The 15,130-nt window shown below is 46.1% G+C and overlaps 1 protein-coding gene across 1 annotated transcript; it reads left to right on the forward strand.

The window, feature by feature from the left end:
• The first annotated feature begins 9,061 nt into the window (after positions 1-9,061).
• On the forward strand, positions 9,062-14,879 carry LOC123233220. The gene is given in 3 exon segments (XM_044659370.1): positions 9,062-9,137; positions 10,224-12,288; positions 12,290-14,879. Coding segments are annotated over 3 exon segments (4,731 nt in total).
• The last annotated feature ends 251 nt before the right edge of the window (positions 14,880-15,130 follow it).

The following is a 15,130-nucleotide window of genomic DNA, read 5'->3' on the forward strand; positions in this document are numbered from 1 at the left end:
CTTATTATCCAGCTGGAAAACTATGTTGGCTCAAGAGCTGCAAAATTGTAGGCTCCCCTTTGATCTAAGATTGCTACCCTAGTTATTCATTTGGAAGCTGAACTAATGTTGGAGATCTGAGCCATGCCATTGCTGATACTGCTAGCTTATGAACTTTCTTTCCTAACAATAATCAACTATGAAAAACTTAGCAACTCTAATCAATACAATTATCCATGAAAATTCCAAAAGACTCATGATAAAAAATGCTATCCAACTTCAGAGAGAAAATGGTTAGACTCAGTGCAGATTGAAGAGTATTTTTTCTTTATTTATTCTTCCTACTTTTTTGCCATATGACTAATACAGAAATATGTTTTATATGGCTTCAAACATAATGGATATTGAATTTCCTGCTTTCTCAGTGGTTAGAGGAGAGGGATATAGAGAGGGAAAGAATTTGGAACTGAAAATTAAGCATTTAAAATTAAATTAAATTAACTTCCTCCTTTCTCTACACACTGCCCAGGGCCTCCCTATCCTGGACTATAACTGCCATGCACGGGTCCCCTTCTCACTCTGTCCGGGATTTGTGACCTGGGACTTGGTAGTGGACAACAAAGCTGCCAGTTGATGCCTGTCTCTGTCACAGCACATTGATGTGAGTTTAGGGATGTATGGCTCTAAGACTTCTTCTTGCCCTAGAGTACAGTTTCTCCCTGAGGGCTAGAGTATTCCATAGCATGCTCCTGGCCCAACCTTCATCTCCACTGTCAGAAGACCTCCATTTCTCTCCCCTTCTGCTGGCCTGAGCAGGAAAAAGGACTCGCTGTAACTAACTCTCGATCTACTGAATCACCTAATTGCTCTTTGCTTCTTTTAAAATCCACAGAAGGGAACAGAAAGATGCTAAGGGGTGGGGGGGAGGGGAAACCAGATAGCTTTGAAAGTAACATGATTAACTTACAATTTCTTAACATTAAGTTACAGGTGAACAAGATCCCTAGTTTCACTTATAATCCCTTTTTTGGATTCTATTTCGTATATGGAAATTGTCCCTTTTGAGGAATGTTCATTAAATTCGGGGGGGGGAAGTATTTTTTAAAGAATGCTTGAAAGTCTTTTCTTCCATTAAATATTCTTTCCCTGATATGAGTATGTTCATCTCCATAGTGTAACTTATTCTTGGTGAAAAGTTTTTATCTTTGCCTTTTAGAATATAATATTCTAAGATTTCATCTCCTTTATGGACATAGTGTCAATTCTTATGTGATCTTGATTGTGATTCTTGAACTTGAATTTTTTCTATTTTCAGTATTTTTTCTTTGGCTTGGAAGTCTTGTGTTCTGATCATTCTTAGAGAGGAAAGAATATAAGTTAAATCCAAAGACTGGATCCCTTCACACTAAGTGCTAGTTACATAAAAGATCATCACAAACAGTGAATAGCAAATACACTTGTTTATCCAAGTACATGACAAACAGAAATAAGAGAAAATGTACAAATAGAAATAAATTCTCCTTTGGGAAACAAGATATATTCACTTAAGAGAGATAAAGAGACAAAGAGAGACAGAATCCCTGATGTTACCCAAGGGGAAATTCTCTGAAGTCTTAAGGGAGGCAAGTTGGAATCAAAGATGTGTTACTAGTTGCATATACTGAAAACTTCCTTTTATTAACCATTCAGTGATCTACAAGTGATTTATTCTATCCCACAATCAAACCAGAACGAATAGGGTATTAAAAATGGATGTCCATTAACTGGATAATGGTTGAACAAATGGTGTTACATGAATACAATAAGTTATTGTTATACTCTAAGAAGCAATGAATGGGAGGAATGAAGAAAACTATATGAAGACTTCATTCATCTAGTGCATAAACAGAACAATACGCAGAATGGCTACAACTGTATACATAAAATCAACACTAAACATCAGTTGAACTCATTTTAATAGCAATACCAGTATTGATTCTGGAAAACTCACTTCCTTGTTCTCAATATAAAGGCGGGGATTACTAAGATAGAATGTTGCATACACTGTTCGATGTAGTTGCTTTGGGGGTCTATTTTGCTTAACTGTTTTTCTTTGTTACAAGGAAGGGTTCAATGTACAATATATTTGGGGAAAAGACTAACAAATAGTATTTATTTGAACCACCCCTTCTGAGCTCACTCTTCCATCTCCCACTCAGATTGGCAAATTGGGGCTTCAGAGGACAGCTGGCTATATAAATATCCCCTTCAGATTCCAGCAATAACCGTGAGGGATTGGGAGTTTCTAATACTGTCATTCACAAGCCCCTATCTGATGTGCTCTCCAATGTCAATCAGGTAATAGAACACCATAATAAATAAGGATATTATTTTAAAAAAGGATATTTTCTAATAAAATGTAGGAAGAAAAGTAGTCACAAACATAATTTCCATCCCAAATCAGAGGAACACTGCTTCCACACAAAAAGTCACTGGGGAGAGTGGGCTTAAACTTAAAGTATAAATGTTATAAGGCACATGTGTAGAGAATATATGGTATTGCGAGATAATCCAAAGTCCCTGGCTCTCAGAGTCCTTTTCTCCCTTTGGGAGTTCTCTTAAGATTCTCCTTGGATGTAGCTCTCTGCCGGCTGAGGACTGATGCCTTTCTAGAGTCAGTAGCCAACCTTCTCACTATAACAAGAGGTCATGATCCCCAAAGCTTCCACTATCCTCAGGTGGTTGTGTTTCCACCTCCATCTGTAGGCACTTCGTCTGTCATTGGCCCCTAATTATCCAGCAATTCTGTCTCCAACTTTACTTCTCGGTGGACTATTTTAATGGTTTTGATGGATTTTCCAGTTACTTGAATGTTCTCCTTTTGGAATACTCACTTACCTAAAACCAGAAAAAAGAAAACATAAAAGAAACAGAGGCAAGGTGAGCTGAAGGACATATGGAACCCAGTTAGGGAACACAGATTACTGTTCTATCAGCCAGCTACTCCCAGAAGTTTTGCCACATTTTCTACCAGGAAGGAAAAGAAGCCAAAAAGGTGGAAAAATGGCATTATCCATTTTGTGTTTAAATTTAGTTCCAGTTCCATATCTTATAAATCATTCAGTTCTTTTAGCTCATCAGCTAATCACATTACAGAGCCCACTTCACAGTCACAGGGCTGAAGATCAGCTCCCCAAAGTTCCACCTTTGGAGCTGGGCAGAAAAATCACTATTCATGCACTATATAATCTACTAGGAAAGGGCAAATCTGAACATACCCTGAGGACTGGGCCTTCATTGGCCAGTCTCTTCCTTACACATAAAACTTTTCTAAGTGTGGGGGGTGGGGAGAGGGGGAAGCAGTTGGATTGGGCATTTGCATTGGACTCTAAGATCTAGGTCTAAAGTACTGATTCTTTGAATCTATCTTTATTCAGCTGCCCTCTCAGTCTTATGCACAGAATTCCTTCCCCCTGCCCCATACATTGCCCCCCTCTTTTTTATAGTCTTGATTTTTTAATAACTTTTTCCCACAAAGTCTAAATTTTTAAAAAATTTGAACCAATTTCACTCCAACCCTAGTTTCACTTGCTTTTCAGTACCTGCCTCTCTTCTGATCAGTGAAGTGATTCCCTCCTTCTCTTTCCACTCCGAAGGTTACCAACTACCCTAAAATACTCACTGCTTTTCATCCCTCTCCTCCCTCTGGCCTTTGTTAGGCAGAACCAACTCAAGGAGACAGTGTATGATATCAGCTACCTGCCCAAAAGCTCCACTGATCTGACATATATAAATGGATATGACAGTGCCTAAAAAGTTTTTACCTGTTTTAGCAACAATTAATTAATTGAGCCTCATGAGTGACTAATAACTTAGCAAGCAGAGCCATTGATTTCAAGGCACAAAAACTCTCCTTCAGCTTTCAGTTGTTTAAATACTGTCTTCTTTTTTCTGTTCTTTTCTTTAAGCCCTTACCTCTTATCCTTATATCAATTCTAAAACAAAAGAGTGGCAAGGGCTAGGCAATTGGGGTTAAGTGACTTGCCTAGGGTCATGAATCTAGAAAGTATCTGAGGCCAAATTTGTATCCAGATTCTCCCAACTCCAGGCCTGGCTCTCTATCCACTGTGCTATGCAGCTATCCTCTTGACCAAATCTTCTTAATGTGGGATCCATGGACTTGTTTTTGGTTTTTTCATTATTTTAGCTTTGTAATATACCTTTTCATAGAATTGGTTTCCTTTGTAATCCTGCATGTTTTATTTCATACATTTAGAAGCATTATTCTGAGAAGAAATCCATAAGCTTCGTCAGATTACCAAATGGGGTCCATGACACAAAAAAGGTTGAGCCTCTAGATGAGATGAAAAAGCTACTTTTATGTCAGTCAAAAAAAGCATGTTTTAAATCATCTACTATGTGCCAGGCACTATGTACAGTGTTTTAGGGAGTCCTCTAAGTCTCTGATTATATTTTTTAAATATCCTATATATCTCTTAGTCATGAAATAACAATCTTCCACTTTCTTTGGAGGGAGGAAATTGTTACTGTTATCATAAGTGTATTTTTCTATGAAAAACATGATGGGATTGCATATTAAGGGATAGAAGGAATAGGAAACCATTTTAGTCCAACTCCCTTATTTTACTAGTGAGGAAACTCAAGTGCAGAAGTTCAAAAATGATTTCCCAGTGTCCCACAATGGTAGGAATAGGACTCCAAACCCAGTGTTGTTTTCTTTGAATTGCTTTGCCTACCATTTTCCTTGGGAGAGGAGTTGTCCTCTGTCATAGAGTTGGGAAAGACAGCCCTGGAGAAGAAGATAGAATTGGATCTTTCCCAAGGGAAAGGGACCTTTGGGCTTCCAATAAGTCCGTCATCTCTGTTCTTCAAATCAGAAAGTGGAAGTGGCAAAAACAAGCCAGCCTTAATAAAGTCACTGAAGTATGGAAACCTTCACTTGAGCTTTTCAACCTTGTTAAATATTGCTCCTCTTCTTGGATTTTATGATCTAAACAAATTGGTCTTCTTGCTATTTTAATCATTCTGTCTCCAGGCTCCGATATACCCATCTCTGGTCACCACTCCCTTATGTGAATTGTCTTCTCCTATTACAGTATATGCTTTTGAGGTCAGGGACTGTCTTACTTTCTATATTTGTACCCATGGACTTAGTACAGTGCCTGGCACATAGTAAAGGTTTAATCATTGCTTTTTAATTATTAATTTTTTCATTCCATGTCTTTGTCTTAGCTATTCCCAATGCCTAAAATGGGCTTCTTTCTCTTTACTGACTCATAGAATCTCTTACTTTCTCAAGACAGAAAGCCTTTCCCAGGGGTCGGCAACCTTTTTGGCCATGAGAGTCATAAACCCCACATTTTTTAAAATGTAATTTCGTGAGAGCCATACAGTGCTCACAGTGCGCGCTCCTGTAACAGTGCCTGAAAAAAAATTGACTTTATGGCTCCTGCAGAAAGAGCCAGATATGGCCCTCAAAAGAGCCATACGTTGCCGACTCCTGGCCTTTCCTGATCCCTATCCCAACTGCTGGTGGTCCTCCTTCCCCAAACTTCTGTGGTGGTAGTTGCTGTTTAGTCATCTTCATTTTCTGACTCTTCATGACACATTTTAGTATCTTGGCAAACAGACTGGAGTGGTTTGCCATTTCCTTCTCTATTTCCATTTTATAGATGAGGAAACTGAGGCAAACAAGGTTAAATGACTTGCCTAGGATTACATAGCTTCTTAAAGCATCTGAGGTTGGATTTGAACTCAGATCCTCTGGACATAAAATCCTGCATTCTATTCATTGTGCCACCTAGATATCCTGTGCTTCTCCAAACTATCTTATATTTATCCTGTGTATTTTTGTAAGGGGAGAGGAAAGTCAAATGAATCAACAAACCATCTCAACCTTTTTAAAGTATAACAAAATGTTTTATACCTCTGATTCCTTAATCAGGTGACAATTCCTCTGCTGATGCAACCAAGCATTAAACTAGTTACTCTTTGTAACAAGTCCTTTATCAGTGTAGCCTCAGGAGTTTTTTTTAACCCTTACCTTCAGTCTTAGCACCAAAACTAAGCATTGGTTCCAAAGCAGAAGAATAGTAAGGGTTAGGCAATGGGAATCAAGTGATTTGCTCAAGGTCACACATCCAGAAAGCATCTGAAGCTGCAGTTGAACTCAGGACCTCTCAGGTCTTCTGGACATCAGACGCTGCATTCTATCTACTGAGCCATCTGGATACCCTATCATTTTAGGATTTTGAACATACTCAATTTGTCTAGGATGGAGTCTGCTTTTCCTCCTATCAAGTGGATGAAGATAGCCTCCTTGACTGGCAGTCTTCATCTTTAAAACTGGTAAAATTGAACTGATCTCTCTCTTTTTCTGCTCTCTTTTTTTGGCTGCTTTCTGTGGCTCCTATCTGCTATGCTCAGCCTGGCCATGAAGTGAACTGATAAGAAAAGAGAAACTTGCCTTCCCCTGCTTTCGTCCCTACTACCTTGGCTCTGAGGAATGGGTATAGAGACATTTGTTTCTGTTCTGTGGTTTTTGTCCCAGTTTCAGGTGTCAGAAGTGATATTCCCTGACAGGTAGTTTGAGCCATGGAGACCTCAGAGCCAGAACTGCAGGTGTTATGTTTCAGCCAGTCAGCCTGGCATGGAAGCCCGGAGAAGCCAGGATGCCTGGGTCTAGAACACATACTTGGAACTGGGATTGTGCTCTATGGGAACCAAACTAAAATATGGGCCTAATCCTCTTCCCTCTGCAGAGATTAAAGGGGTGCCAAAAGGGAGGAAGGGAGGGGAAAGATGCCTCTTGTATTGGAAAAAGTATTTTTGCATATTTGCAATTATACTTTCTGAGGCAAATATTCCTTTACAAATGCTCCACGTTGCTGTAACAAATGTGCCAGACAGTACATGAAACAAGGTGACTTGATTACTTGAAAAGGTGATTATGACTTTATGGGGCTTGGGATCAACACAGCAACCTAGTTCAGAATAGGGCATTCCACTTGTGGTCAGTCCAGTGGAAGGAATAATGCCAGTCAAGTCTTTAAGGAGGATTATTTGGTGAGGAGGAGAGAGCCTGTGTCCACTCCTCCTCCTTAAATAACCCGAGAAAGACCTTGCAAACTTCAAAAGCTTGGAAGATTTAGGACTTCTCATCTGTAATATTGCCACAGATCAGTTCCAGAACAGTAGTTGCTTAATAGGAATATCTGATCTAGGAGCTGTTAAATGAATTAATGACTCATTAAACATTCTGAGGAAAGGTGGCTTCAGCACTCTACAAGGAGCCCAGCAGAAAGTTCTATCATGCCTAAGGAGAAGTTCACAGGAACTCCACGAAGGGGAGAAAAGGAAAAATCCTTTCTTCACTTTCCTGTTCTCTAGAATAGATTTAGGGATCATACTCCTGGTTCCCACCTTGACCATCCTCAGGGATGTGGCCAGTTTTCTGATAGGCAATGACAGCCTTCCAATTCCTTCAGGCAAACATCTTCACATTCTGCAAAGGAATATCAGAGTGTCAACATCTCTTTGCATCGCTTTTAACACATTGTCTCTCTGTGACCCTTCTCCTGTGATCTCATCCCCTGGGCTAGGGACAGGATGGAAATTAATCAATGAGGAACCAATTACAGCCTTTATGGTTACTGGCACAGTGCCTAACACATGATGGTACTCAATAAATATTGTTGATTGGAACAGCTAGGTAACACAGTAGATGCCTGGCACAATAATTCCAGGCCTAGAGTTGGAAGGACCTAGAATCAAATCTGCCCTCAGATATTTTCTTGCTGAGTGACCCTGGGCAAGTCATTTAATCTCGATTGCCTAACCCTTGTTCCTCTTCTCTCTTAAAATTGATACTACTAATGTTGGATTTAAAAATCAACTATTTCTAGCCTGTTCAGTAAGCTGCTTCCTGGCCCCCACCTTGTTCAGTCTCCTGAAACCCCCAGCCTCAAATGTTTCCCAGCACATAAATGTCTTTCTTACCTTCCCCCTGACAAGCCTAAAATTAACCTCCAGGCCAAATAGTTCCCAAAACATAACTGTCTTCCTTATCTCCCCTTGATGGACAGTTGCCAGATGTTTCCTGACCCCTGACCCTGACTCCCCTTGATGGATGGTTGCCAGATGCTTCCTGACCCCTGACCCTGTTCCCCCTTGATGAATGGCTCCTGACCCCCTGACCCTGTCCTCCCTTGATGGATGGCAACCAGATTCCCTATCCCTGAACCCCTTGTGATGCTTTCCAGATGTTTCCTAATACCTTTCCTTGATGACGTCTGTTCCAAACCCCCTCCCCAATATTCCTATATAAACCCTTGCCTGAAGAAACCACGGGGTCAGTAACTGTGGAAGGCTTTCTGCTTACTGACCCTAGCTGTGGCTAGCCAAATAAACAGGCCTCTTCTTGCTTATTGCATTGTCAGTGTGTTTCCTGCCACGACCGAACCTGGGAAGGACTCCAGAATCTGGGTCCAACATTTGGGGGCTCATCTTCCCTCATGGCCAGGAGAGGATCCACTGCCAGAAGAGCCAAGGGGTAAGGAGATCTGGGACTGGGTGGCCTGTGTATGTGGTGAGTGTGGGAGTGTGGGAGTGTGGTGTGTGTGTGTGTGTGCACCTTTATGGGAGGACAAGGTAAAGATCAGGGCATATGATTAAGTCGTCGAGATTACCATGCCTGCGGATTATACAGGACGACCTATTATCAAGCCCGGGCAAGCCCAATTTCGGGGATTCCGTTAATCGCCTCACCTGTTTCTGAGTGTGGTCCAACCAAATTCCGCGGTTTCTGGATCTCGCGAGAGGACAGGCTGGAAGAGTTGGGAAGCGATTATAATTGTGGCTGCCCCTGGCAGTGGGCGCTGTGTGTCAGTACATTGTGTGAGGAGGTGGTGCCCTAGCGTGTGACTGTGTGATTGAACTGATGGGGAAGGTGGTGCCTTGGTAAGCATATAGCTAAGTGGTTCGGCTTGCCCCACCGCTCCGGGGATTATACAGAGGAACCTAAGCCAAGCTTACCTGACAAGGGCACCCCTTCTACCTGTTTCTGATCGAAGACTGGGGGACTATGCAGTTCCTTTTGACCCGTGAGGGCAAAGGTCGGAAACCCCAGGAGCAAGTGCTGAGTGTGACTGACAGGCCACGTAGACCATTGAACCTCGCTACTCCCATTAGAATTACTTTTGGAACTGGTGAGGTTTGAGGCTTCACAGGACCACAAAGCAAAAGGTTCGAGTCCTGTCTTTGCGGTCCATCCGGGTGATTTAAGGTTCCCGGATTTTCTTGGGATTCGAGTCCCCAAGACGGGAGGTTTTTGAGGTTCCCGAGTAAAGTGCCAGTGGACGCACTGGAGGTTGGGAGGAGAGAGAGGACTGAGGTCCAGTCCCCACATCAATTGGCACGATCCCCACATCAATTGTTCGGGACTGGTCTGGGCTTCCCCAGGCAAGTGAGTGTGAGCATGCGCACGTTTGTCTTGTGTTTGTCTTGGTTGTCTTCCCCATTACATAACTGTTTTGTTGCTTTTTTGTTGTCTCTTGTCCTTTGTGGCCTCCTTTTGCCTTTTCTCTTGGAAGTCACAATGGGCCAAAGCAAATCTACCCCTCTTTCTCTTATGGTTACCAAGTTCCCGGACTTAAGGCCCTGGCCCACAATCTGTCTGTCTCTGTAAAGAAAGGGAAACTGATCACATTTTGTAACTCTGAGTGGCCCTCATTTGGGCTCGGGTGGCCACGGGACGGCACACTCAACTTAGGGGTCATTTCAAAAATTAAAGCTAAGGTCCTTGATCCTGGACCTCAGGGACACCTAGACCAGGTCCCCTACATCTTAACCTGGCAAGACCTGGTCCTTGATCCACCTCCTTGGCTCCAAGATTTTGTTCAGACTGATTGGGATTCCCCACCAACAGACACCCAGCCAGCAGGGGGGACTGTCGGGACCCTTACACTCAGTGCGAAAAGAGGGGAAACTGAGGACTCATCCTCCAGGTCCAAGCCAAAGTCCTCTATTCCCCCTGTTTTTCAAGAATCCTCTTCCGAACCCCCCAAGATTCCAACACCTCTCCCACCCCCATATGCCCCACTGTTACCCTCAGCTAGAAGAGATGGCTGGGGCAGTGCCTCAGCCAGGAGGGGCATCTAGAGGTGTGCCTCCCCCAGCCCTTAGCACCAGGAGCTAAGGCAAGCAGGGGACCCCAGAACCACCTGAACTGACCACGGGGGATCCAGTTCTGGTATTCCCGGTCTGGACGGTGGGGCCTGTGGTCCAAGGGGGACCCCGTAGCTATCAATACTGGCCATTTTCATCCAGTGACCTTTACAATTGGAAGTCTCAAAACCCTCCTTTCTCAGAGGAACCCCAAAAACTCATTGCCCTATTGGAATCTGTTTTGTTCACACACCATCCCACTTGGGATGATTGTCAGCAGTTGTTACAGGTACTCTTCACCACGGAAGAATGTGAACGAATCCTCCACGAGGCTCACAGACATGTTCCTGGGATAGATGGACTCCCCACGACCCAGCCCCACCTCATAGAGGCGGCCTTTCCCTCCACTTGCCCCCCCCCCCGGGACTTTGAGCAACAAGAAGGTAGGGAACACCTACGGGTCTATCGCCAGGTTCTCATAGCCGGTCTCCGCGCTGCGGCTCGCAAGCCAATTAATTTGGCTAAGGTATATTTAGTTAGACAACAGCCTGACAAGAGCCCCACTGCCTTCTTGGAGCGGCTCCAGGATGCCTTTCACCTATACACTCCTATGGACCCCCTGACAGAGACCAGCTGGGCAGCTGTCCTACTCTCCTTTGTCAACCAATCTGCCCCTGATATTCGCCGAAAGCTCCAAAAGATAGACAACCTAGGAGAGCAATCTATAAGTGACCTCCTCAAGGTGGCTGAGCGAGTGTTTAACACCCAAGAAACTCCTGAGGAAAGGGCAGAGTGCCTACACCAGGAGGAGCAGGAGTACAAAACCAGGCAGCACCAAGAGAATCGGGAGTACAAAGCCAGGCAGGACAGAAAGAATCAGAAAGACCTAGCTAAGATCCTAGTGGCTGGTCTGTCCCAGCAACTGCAGAAGGAAGTCCCCAGTAGTCAGGGGGCCCGTTCACGTTGCTTCCAATGTGACAAGGAAGGCCACTGGAAACGGGAGTGTCCAGAGAAGCCCAAGAGCAAAACCCCTCGCCCTAGCCTTGCAGGTGCAGGCTCCTGGGCACCTCCCAATCCTAACTCTCTCCACCACCTGCACCATGACCAATGCCCTAAAGTTCTCTGTGCTAATGAGAGGGAGGAGGATTGAAGAGGATGGGACTCTCACCCCCTCCCAGAGTCCTGGGTAACCCTGAAGGTGGAGGGGAAACCGATGAACTTTATGGTTGATACAGGTGCTCAGTTTTCAGTTTTAACAAAACCAATTGGGGCAGTCTCTTCTAAAGCCAGTTGGGTACAGGGTGCCACCAGTACCAAAAGATATAATTGGACTACTGGCCGCCAGGTAGACCTCAGTCGTCATCAAGTCACCCATTCCTTTCTTGTCATCCCTGATTGCCCGGCCCCTCTCCTAGGACGGGACCTCCTGCACAAAGCAGGGGTCCACATCCATTTCTCAAATTCTGGGGTCTCAGTCACAGATGATCAAGGGTCACCTCTACATGTTTTGACTCTATCACTCCATGATGAGCATCGTCTCCATGCGGACCCAGCCCCAATGGAAGTCCCTGACCACATCCACCTCTGGATGGACAAAGTACCTGAGGTATGGGCCGAGATTTCGGGTGTGGGTCTGGCGGTTCAGCAACCCCCCATCATTGTGGCACTTAAACCGGGGGCGACTCCAATAAGGGTCAAGCAGTATCCCATGTCCTTGGAAGCCAGAAGGGGGATTGCCCCACACATCACCCGGCTCCGGGAAGCAGGTATTCTGGCCCCCTGCCGGTCCCCATGGAACACTCCCCTCCTACCTGTTCGCAAACCTGGAGGGCAGGACTTCCACCCTGTACAAGATTTGAGGGAAGTGAATGTGCGTGTGGAGGACATCCACCCCACTGTGCCTAACCCATACACCCTGTTAAGCTCACTACCACCCGACCTCAGCTGCTACACCACCCTCGATTTAAAGGATGCCTTCTTCACCTTGCCATTAGCCCCCATTAGCCAGCCCTTGTTCGCCTTTGAGTGGCATGATGAACTGGCACAAACAACGGGCTAACTAACGTGGACTCGGTTGCCCCAGGGGTACAAAAATGCCCCTACAATCTTCAACTAGACCTTTGCCTTGGACTTACAGGAGTTTCGCCAGTTACCCCCTCGTTACCCTCCTCCAATATGTAGATGACTTCTTACTTGCTGCACCCACCCAAGTGGCTTGTGAAACCGCTACCCATGGCCTACTAGAGACTCTAGGCCACCTCGGTTATAGGCTGAGTGCTAAGAAGGCCTGTATAGCCCAGGTCACCTACCTAGGATATAAGCTCCGAGGGGGGCAACGGTGGCTGACTCAGGCCATGAAAGACACTGTCTTGTGCCTTCCTCCACCAAAGGGGCCCCAGCAGGTGTGGGAATTCCTAGGGTCAGTGGGGTACTGCCGCCTCTGGATCCCCGGGTTTGCAGAGATTGCCCGGCCTCTATATGAGGGCTCTAGAGAAAAGGCAGACTGGGCTTGGTCACCTGCCATGGACAATGCCTTTCAGAGACTCAAACAGGCAATGCTAACCGCCCCTGCCCTAGCCCTACCAGACCCTGAGAAGCCCTTTCAGCTATTTGTGGATGAAAAGAAGGGAGTAGCTAAGTGGGTGCTGACCCAACAACTAGGGCCTTGGGATAGGCCAGTAGCTTATCTGTCCAAAAGACTAGACCCTGTGGCATTAGGGTGGTCCCCCTGCCTGCGCATCATAGCTGCTGTGGCCTTATTAGTCTGAGACGCCGACAAGCTCATGTATGGGCAGGCCCTTCAAATAACCACTCCTCACGCCGTTGAGGGCATCCTTAAACAACCACCTAGTCGATGGATGTCTAACACCCGCCTCACTCACTATCAGGGCTTGTTGTTAAATGCCTCCCAAATCTCCTTCCATGTAACATCTGCCCTGAACCCTGCAACCCTGCTACCTGACCCCCCACCAGACCAACCCCTACATGATTGCCAGGAGATTCTAGCTGAAAAAGTGATGGCCCGACCAGATCTCAAGGATACCCCACTCCTCAACGCAGAACTAGTCTGGTTTACTGATGGGAGTAGCCTCATCCAGGACGGGAAACGACGGGCAGGGGCAGCAGTGGTGGATGCATCGGGAAACCTCATCTGGGCAGCAGCACTCCCCGAGGGAACCTCAGCCCAGAGAGCAGAGTTGGTTGCCCTACAAACTGCCCTTGAAAAAGCTGAAGGGAAGCAACTGACGGTGTACACAGACAGCTGGTATGCCTTCGCTACCTTGCATGTCCACGCACCTATCTACAGGGAAAGAGGATTTCTCACCGCAGGAGGTAAGGAGGTTAAATACCCAGAAGAAATCCAAGCTCTCCTTTCTGCAGTCTGGCGACCCAAGGCAGTAGCTGTGGTCCACATCCCTGGCCACCAAAAAAGGGACTCTTTGGAGGCACAGGGAAATCGAGCTGCTGACCAGGCTGCACGAGAAGCTGCCTTCCATGCACCCCTCCTTACCCTGCCCATGATCATACCACCCCCTCCATCTGAGGATCCCCAATACTCGAAACAAGACCTAGACTGGGTGACACGGCATCGAGGGATTAAAGATGGTCTGTGGTACAGGGACCCGAAAGGCAACAGAATCCTTCCCGAGGCCCTGGGACCGCTGCTCTGTGCTCATTTACATCACCTTTCTCATCTGGGGGAAAAGAAACTTGCCCAGCTTCTTGATAAGGGACAACTAAAGTTCCCAGGCCGGGGAACCTACTTAAAACAACTTGTAGCTGCTTGCTGGGCTTGCCAACTAATGAGGTCAGGGAAACCCAATAAACATCAAGAACATCGAGTAAGAGGCAAGCGGCCCTGCCAATCTTGGGAGGTTGATTTCACTGAAGTAAAGCCCGGGAGGTATGGGTACCGCTACCTGCTAGTATTTGTGGACACCTTTTCAGGGTGGCCAGAGGCATTTCCAACCAAAGCTGAAACGGCCCAGGTGGTAGCTAAGAAACTGATGGAAGAAATCATTCCTCGATTTGGGTTCCCAGTAACCATTGGTTCTGACAATGGACCTGCTTTTGTGAGCAAGGTCCTTCAGGAACTTACATCCGCCCTGGGGGTGGATTGGAAATTACATGGTGAGTATAACCCCCAGAGTTCTGGCCAGGTAGAGAGGATGAATAGAACAATTAAGGAGATATTATCCAAATTGGCCCTCGAGACTGGCGTAGACTGGGTGACCCTCCTTCCTTTAGCCCTCTTCCAGGCCAGGAATACTCCTGGCCCACATCACCTTACCCCTTTTGAGGTCCTGTACGGCTCTCTTCCCCCTATCCTTCCCCAGGTGCCCCAGATGCCCACCAAGCCTCAAGGGCCGGAGGAATTCTGAGCTATGCTCCTGGGGCTTGCAGAGGCCCACCGTGATCTGTGACCCAGGCTCAGGGAATTCTTCCAACCCCCTCCCCTTCCCCCACATGACTTCGTACCTGGAGATTGGGTGTGGGTTAAGCAGCATCAGCGTGCCATCCTCCAGCCCCGCTGGAAAGGTCCGTATGTCACCCTCTTTGTCACCCCCTCTGCTTTAAAGGTTGACGGCGTTGGACCTTGGATCCACCACACACACGTTCGCCGAGCAGACCCTCCTGAGCAGTCAGAACCCCAGTGGCAAGCCTGCAGACACCCTACGAACCCCCTCAAGATTCATCTCCTCAAAAGAGGAGGGGAAACTCATGCGCCTAACTAAAAATCTGATGTCCCTCTTAGAGTCAGTTCCCTACCCCCACCTTCTTCCCCTCTCACCAGCCCCATACCTTTACCTTTTTTGCCTTTTGTCGGTTGTGGATGGTCACCTACCCCAGAAACAGCCCTCCAACCCACATCAACCTTGGAAATGGACCCTTTTCAGTTGGGACCGAGCCATGATTGTATCCACCCAAGTAGTTACCGGACCCCCCACCTTCTTCTTTTACCCTTGCCAACTTATAATTCTCCCCA

Source organism: Gracilinanus agilis, chromosome 2 (genome assembly GCF_016433145.1).
Source record: "Gracilinanus agilis isolate LMUSP501 chromosome 2, AgileGrace, whole genome shotgun sequence".
Lineage (NCBI taxonomy): Eukaryota > Metazoa > Chordata > Mammalia > Didelphimorphia > Didelphidae > Gracilinanus > Gracilinanus agilis.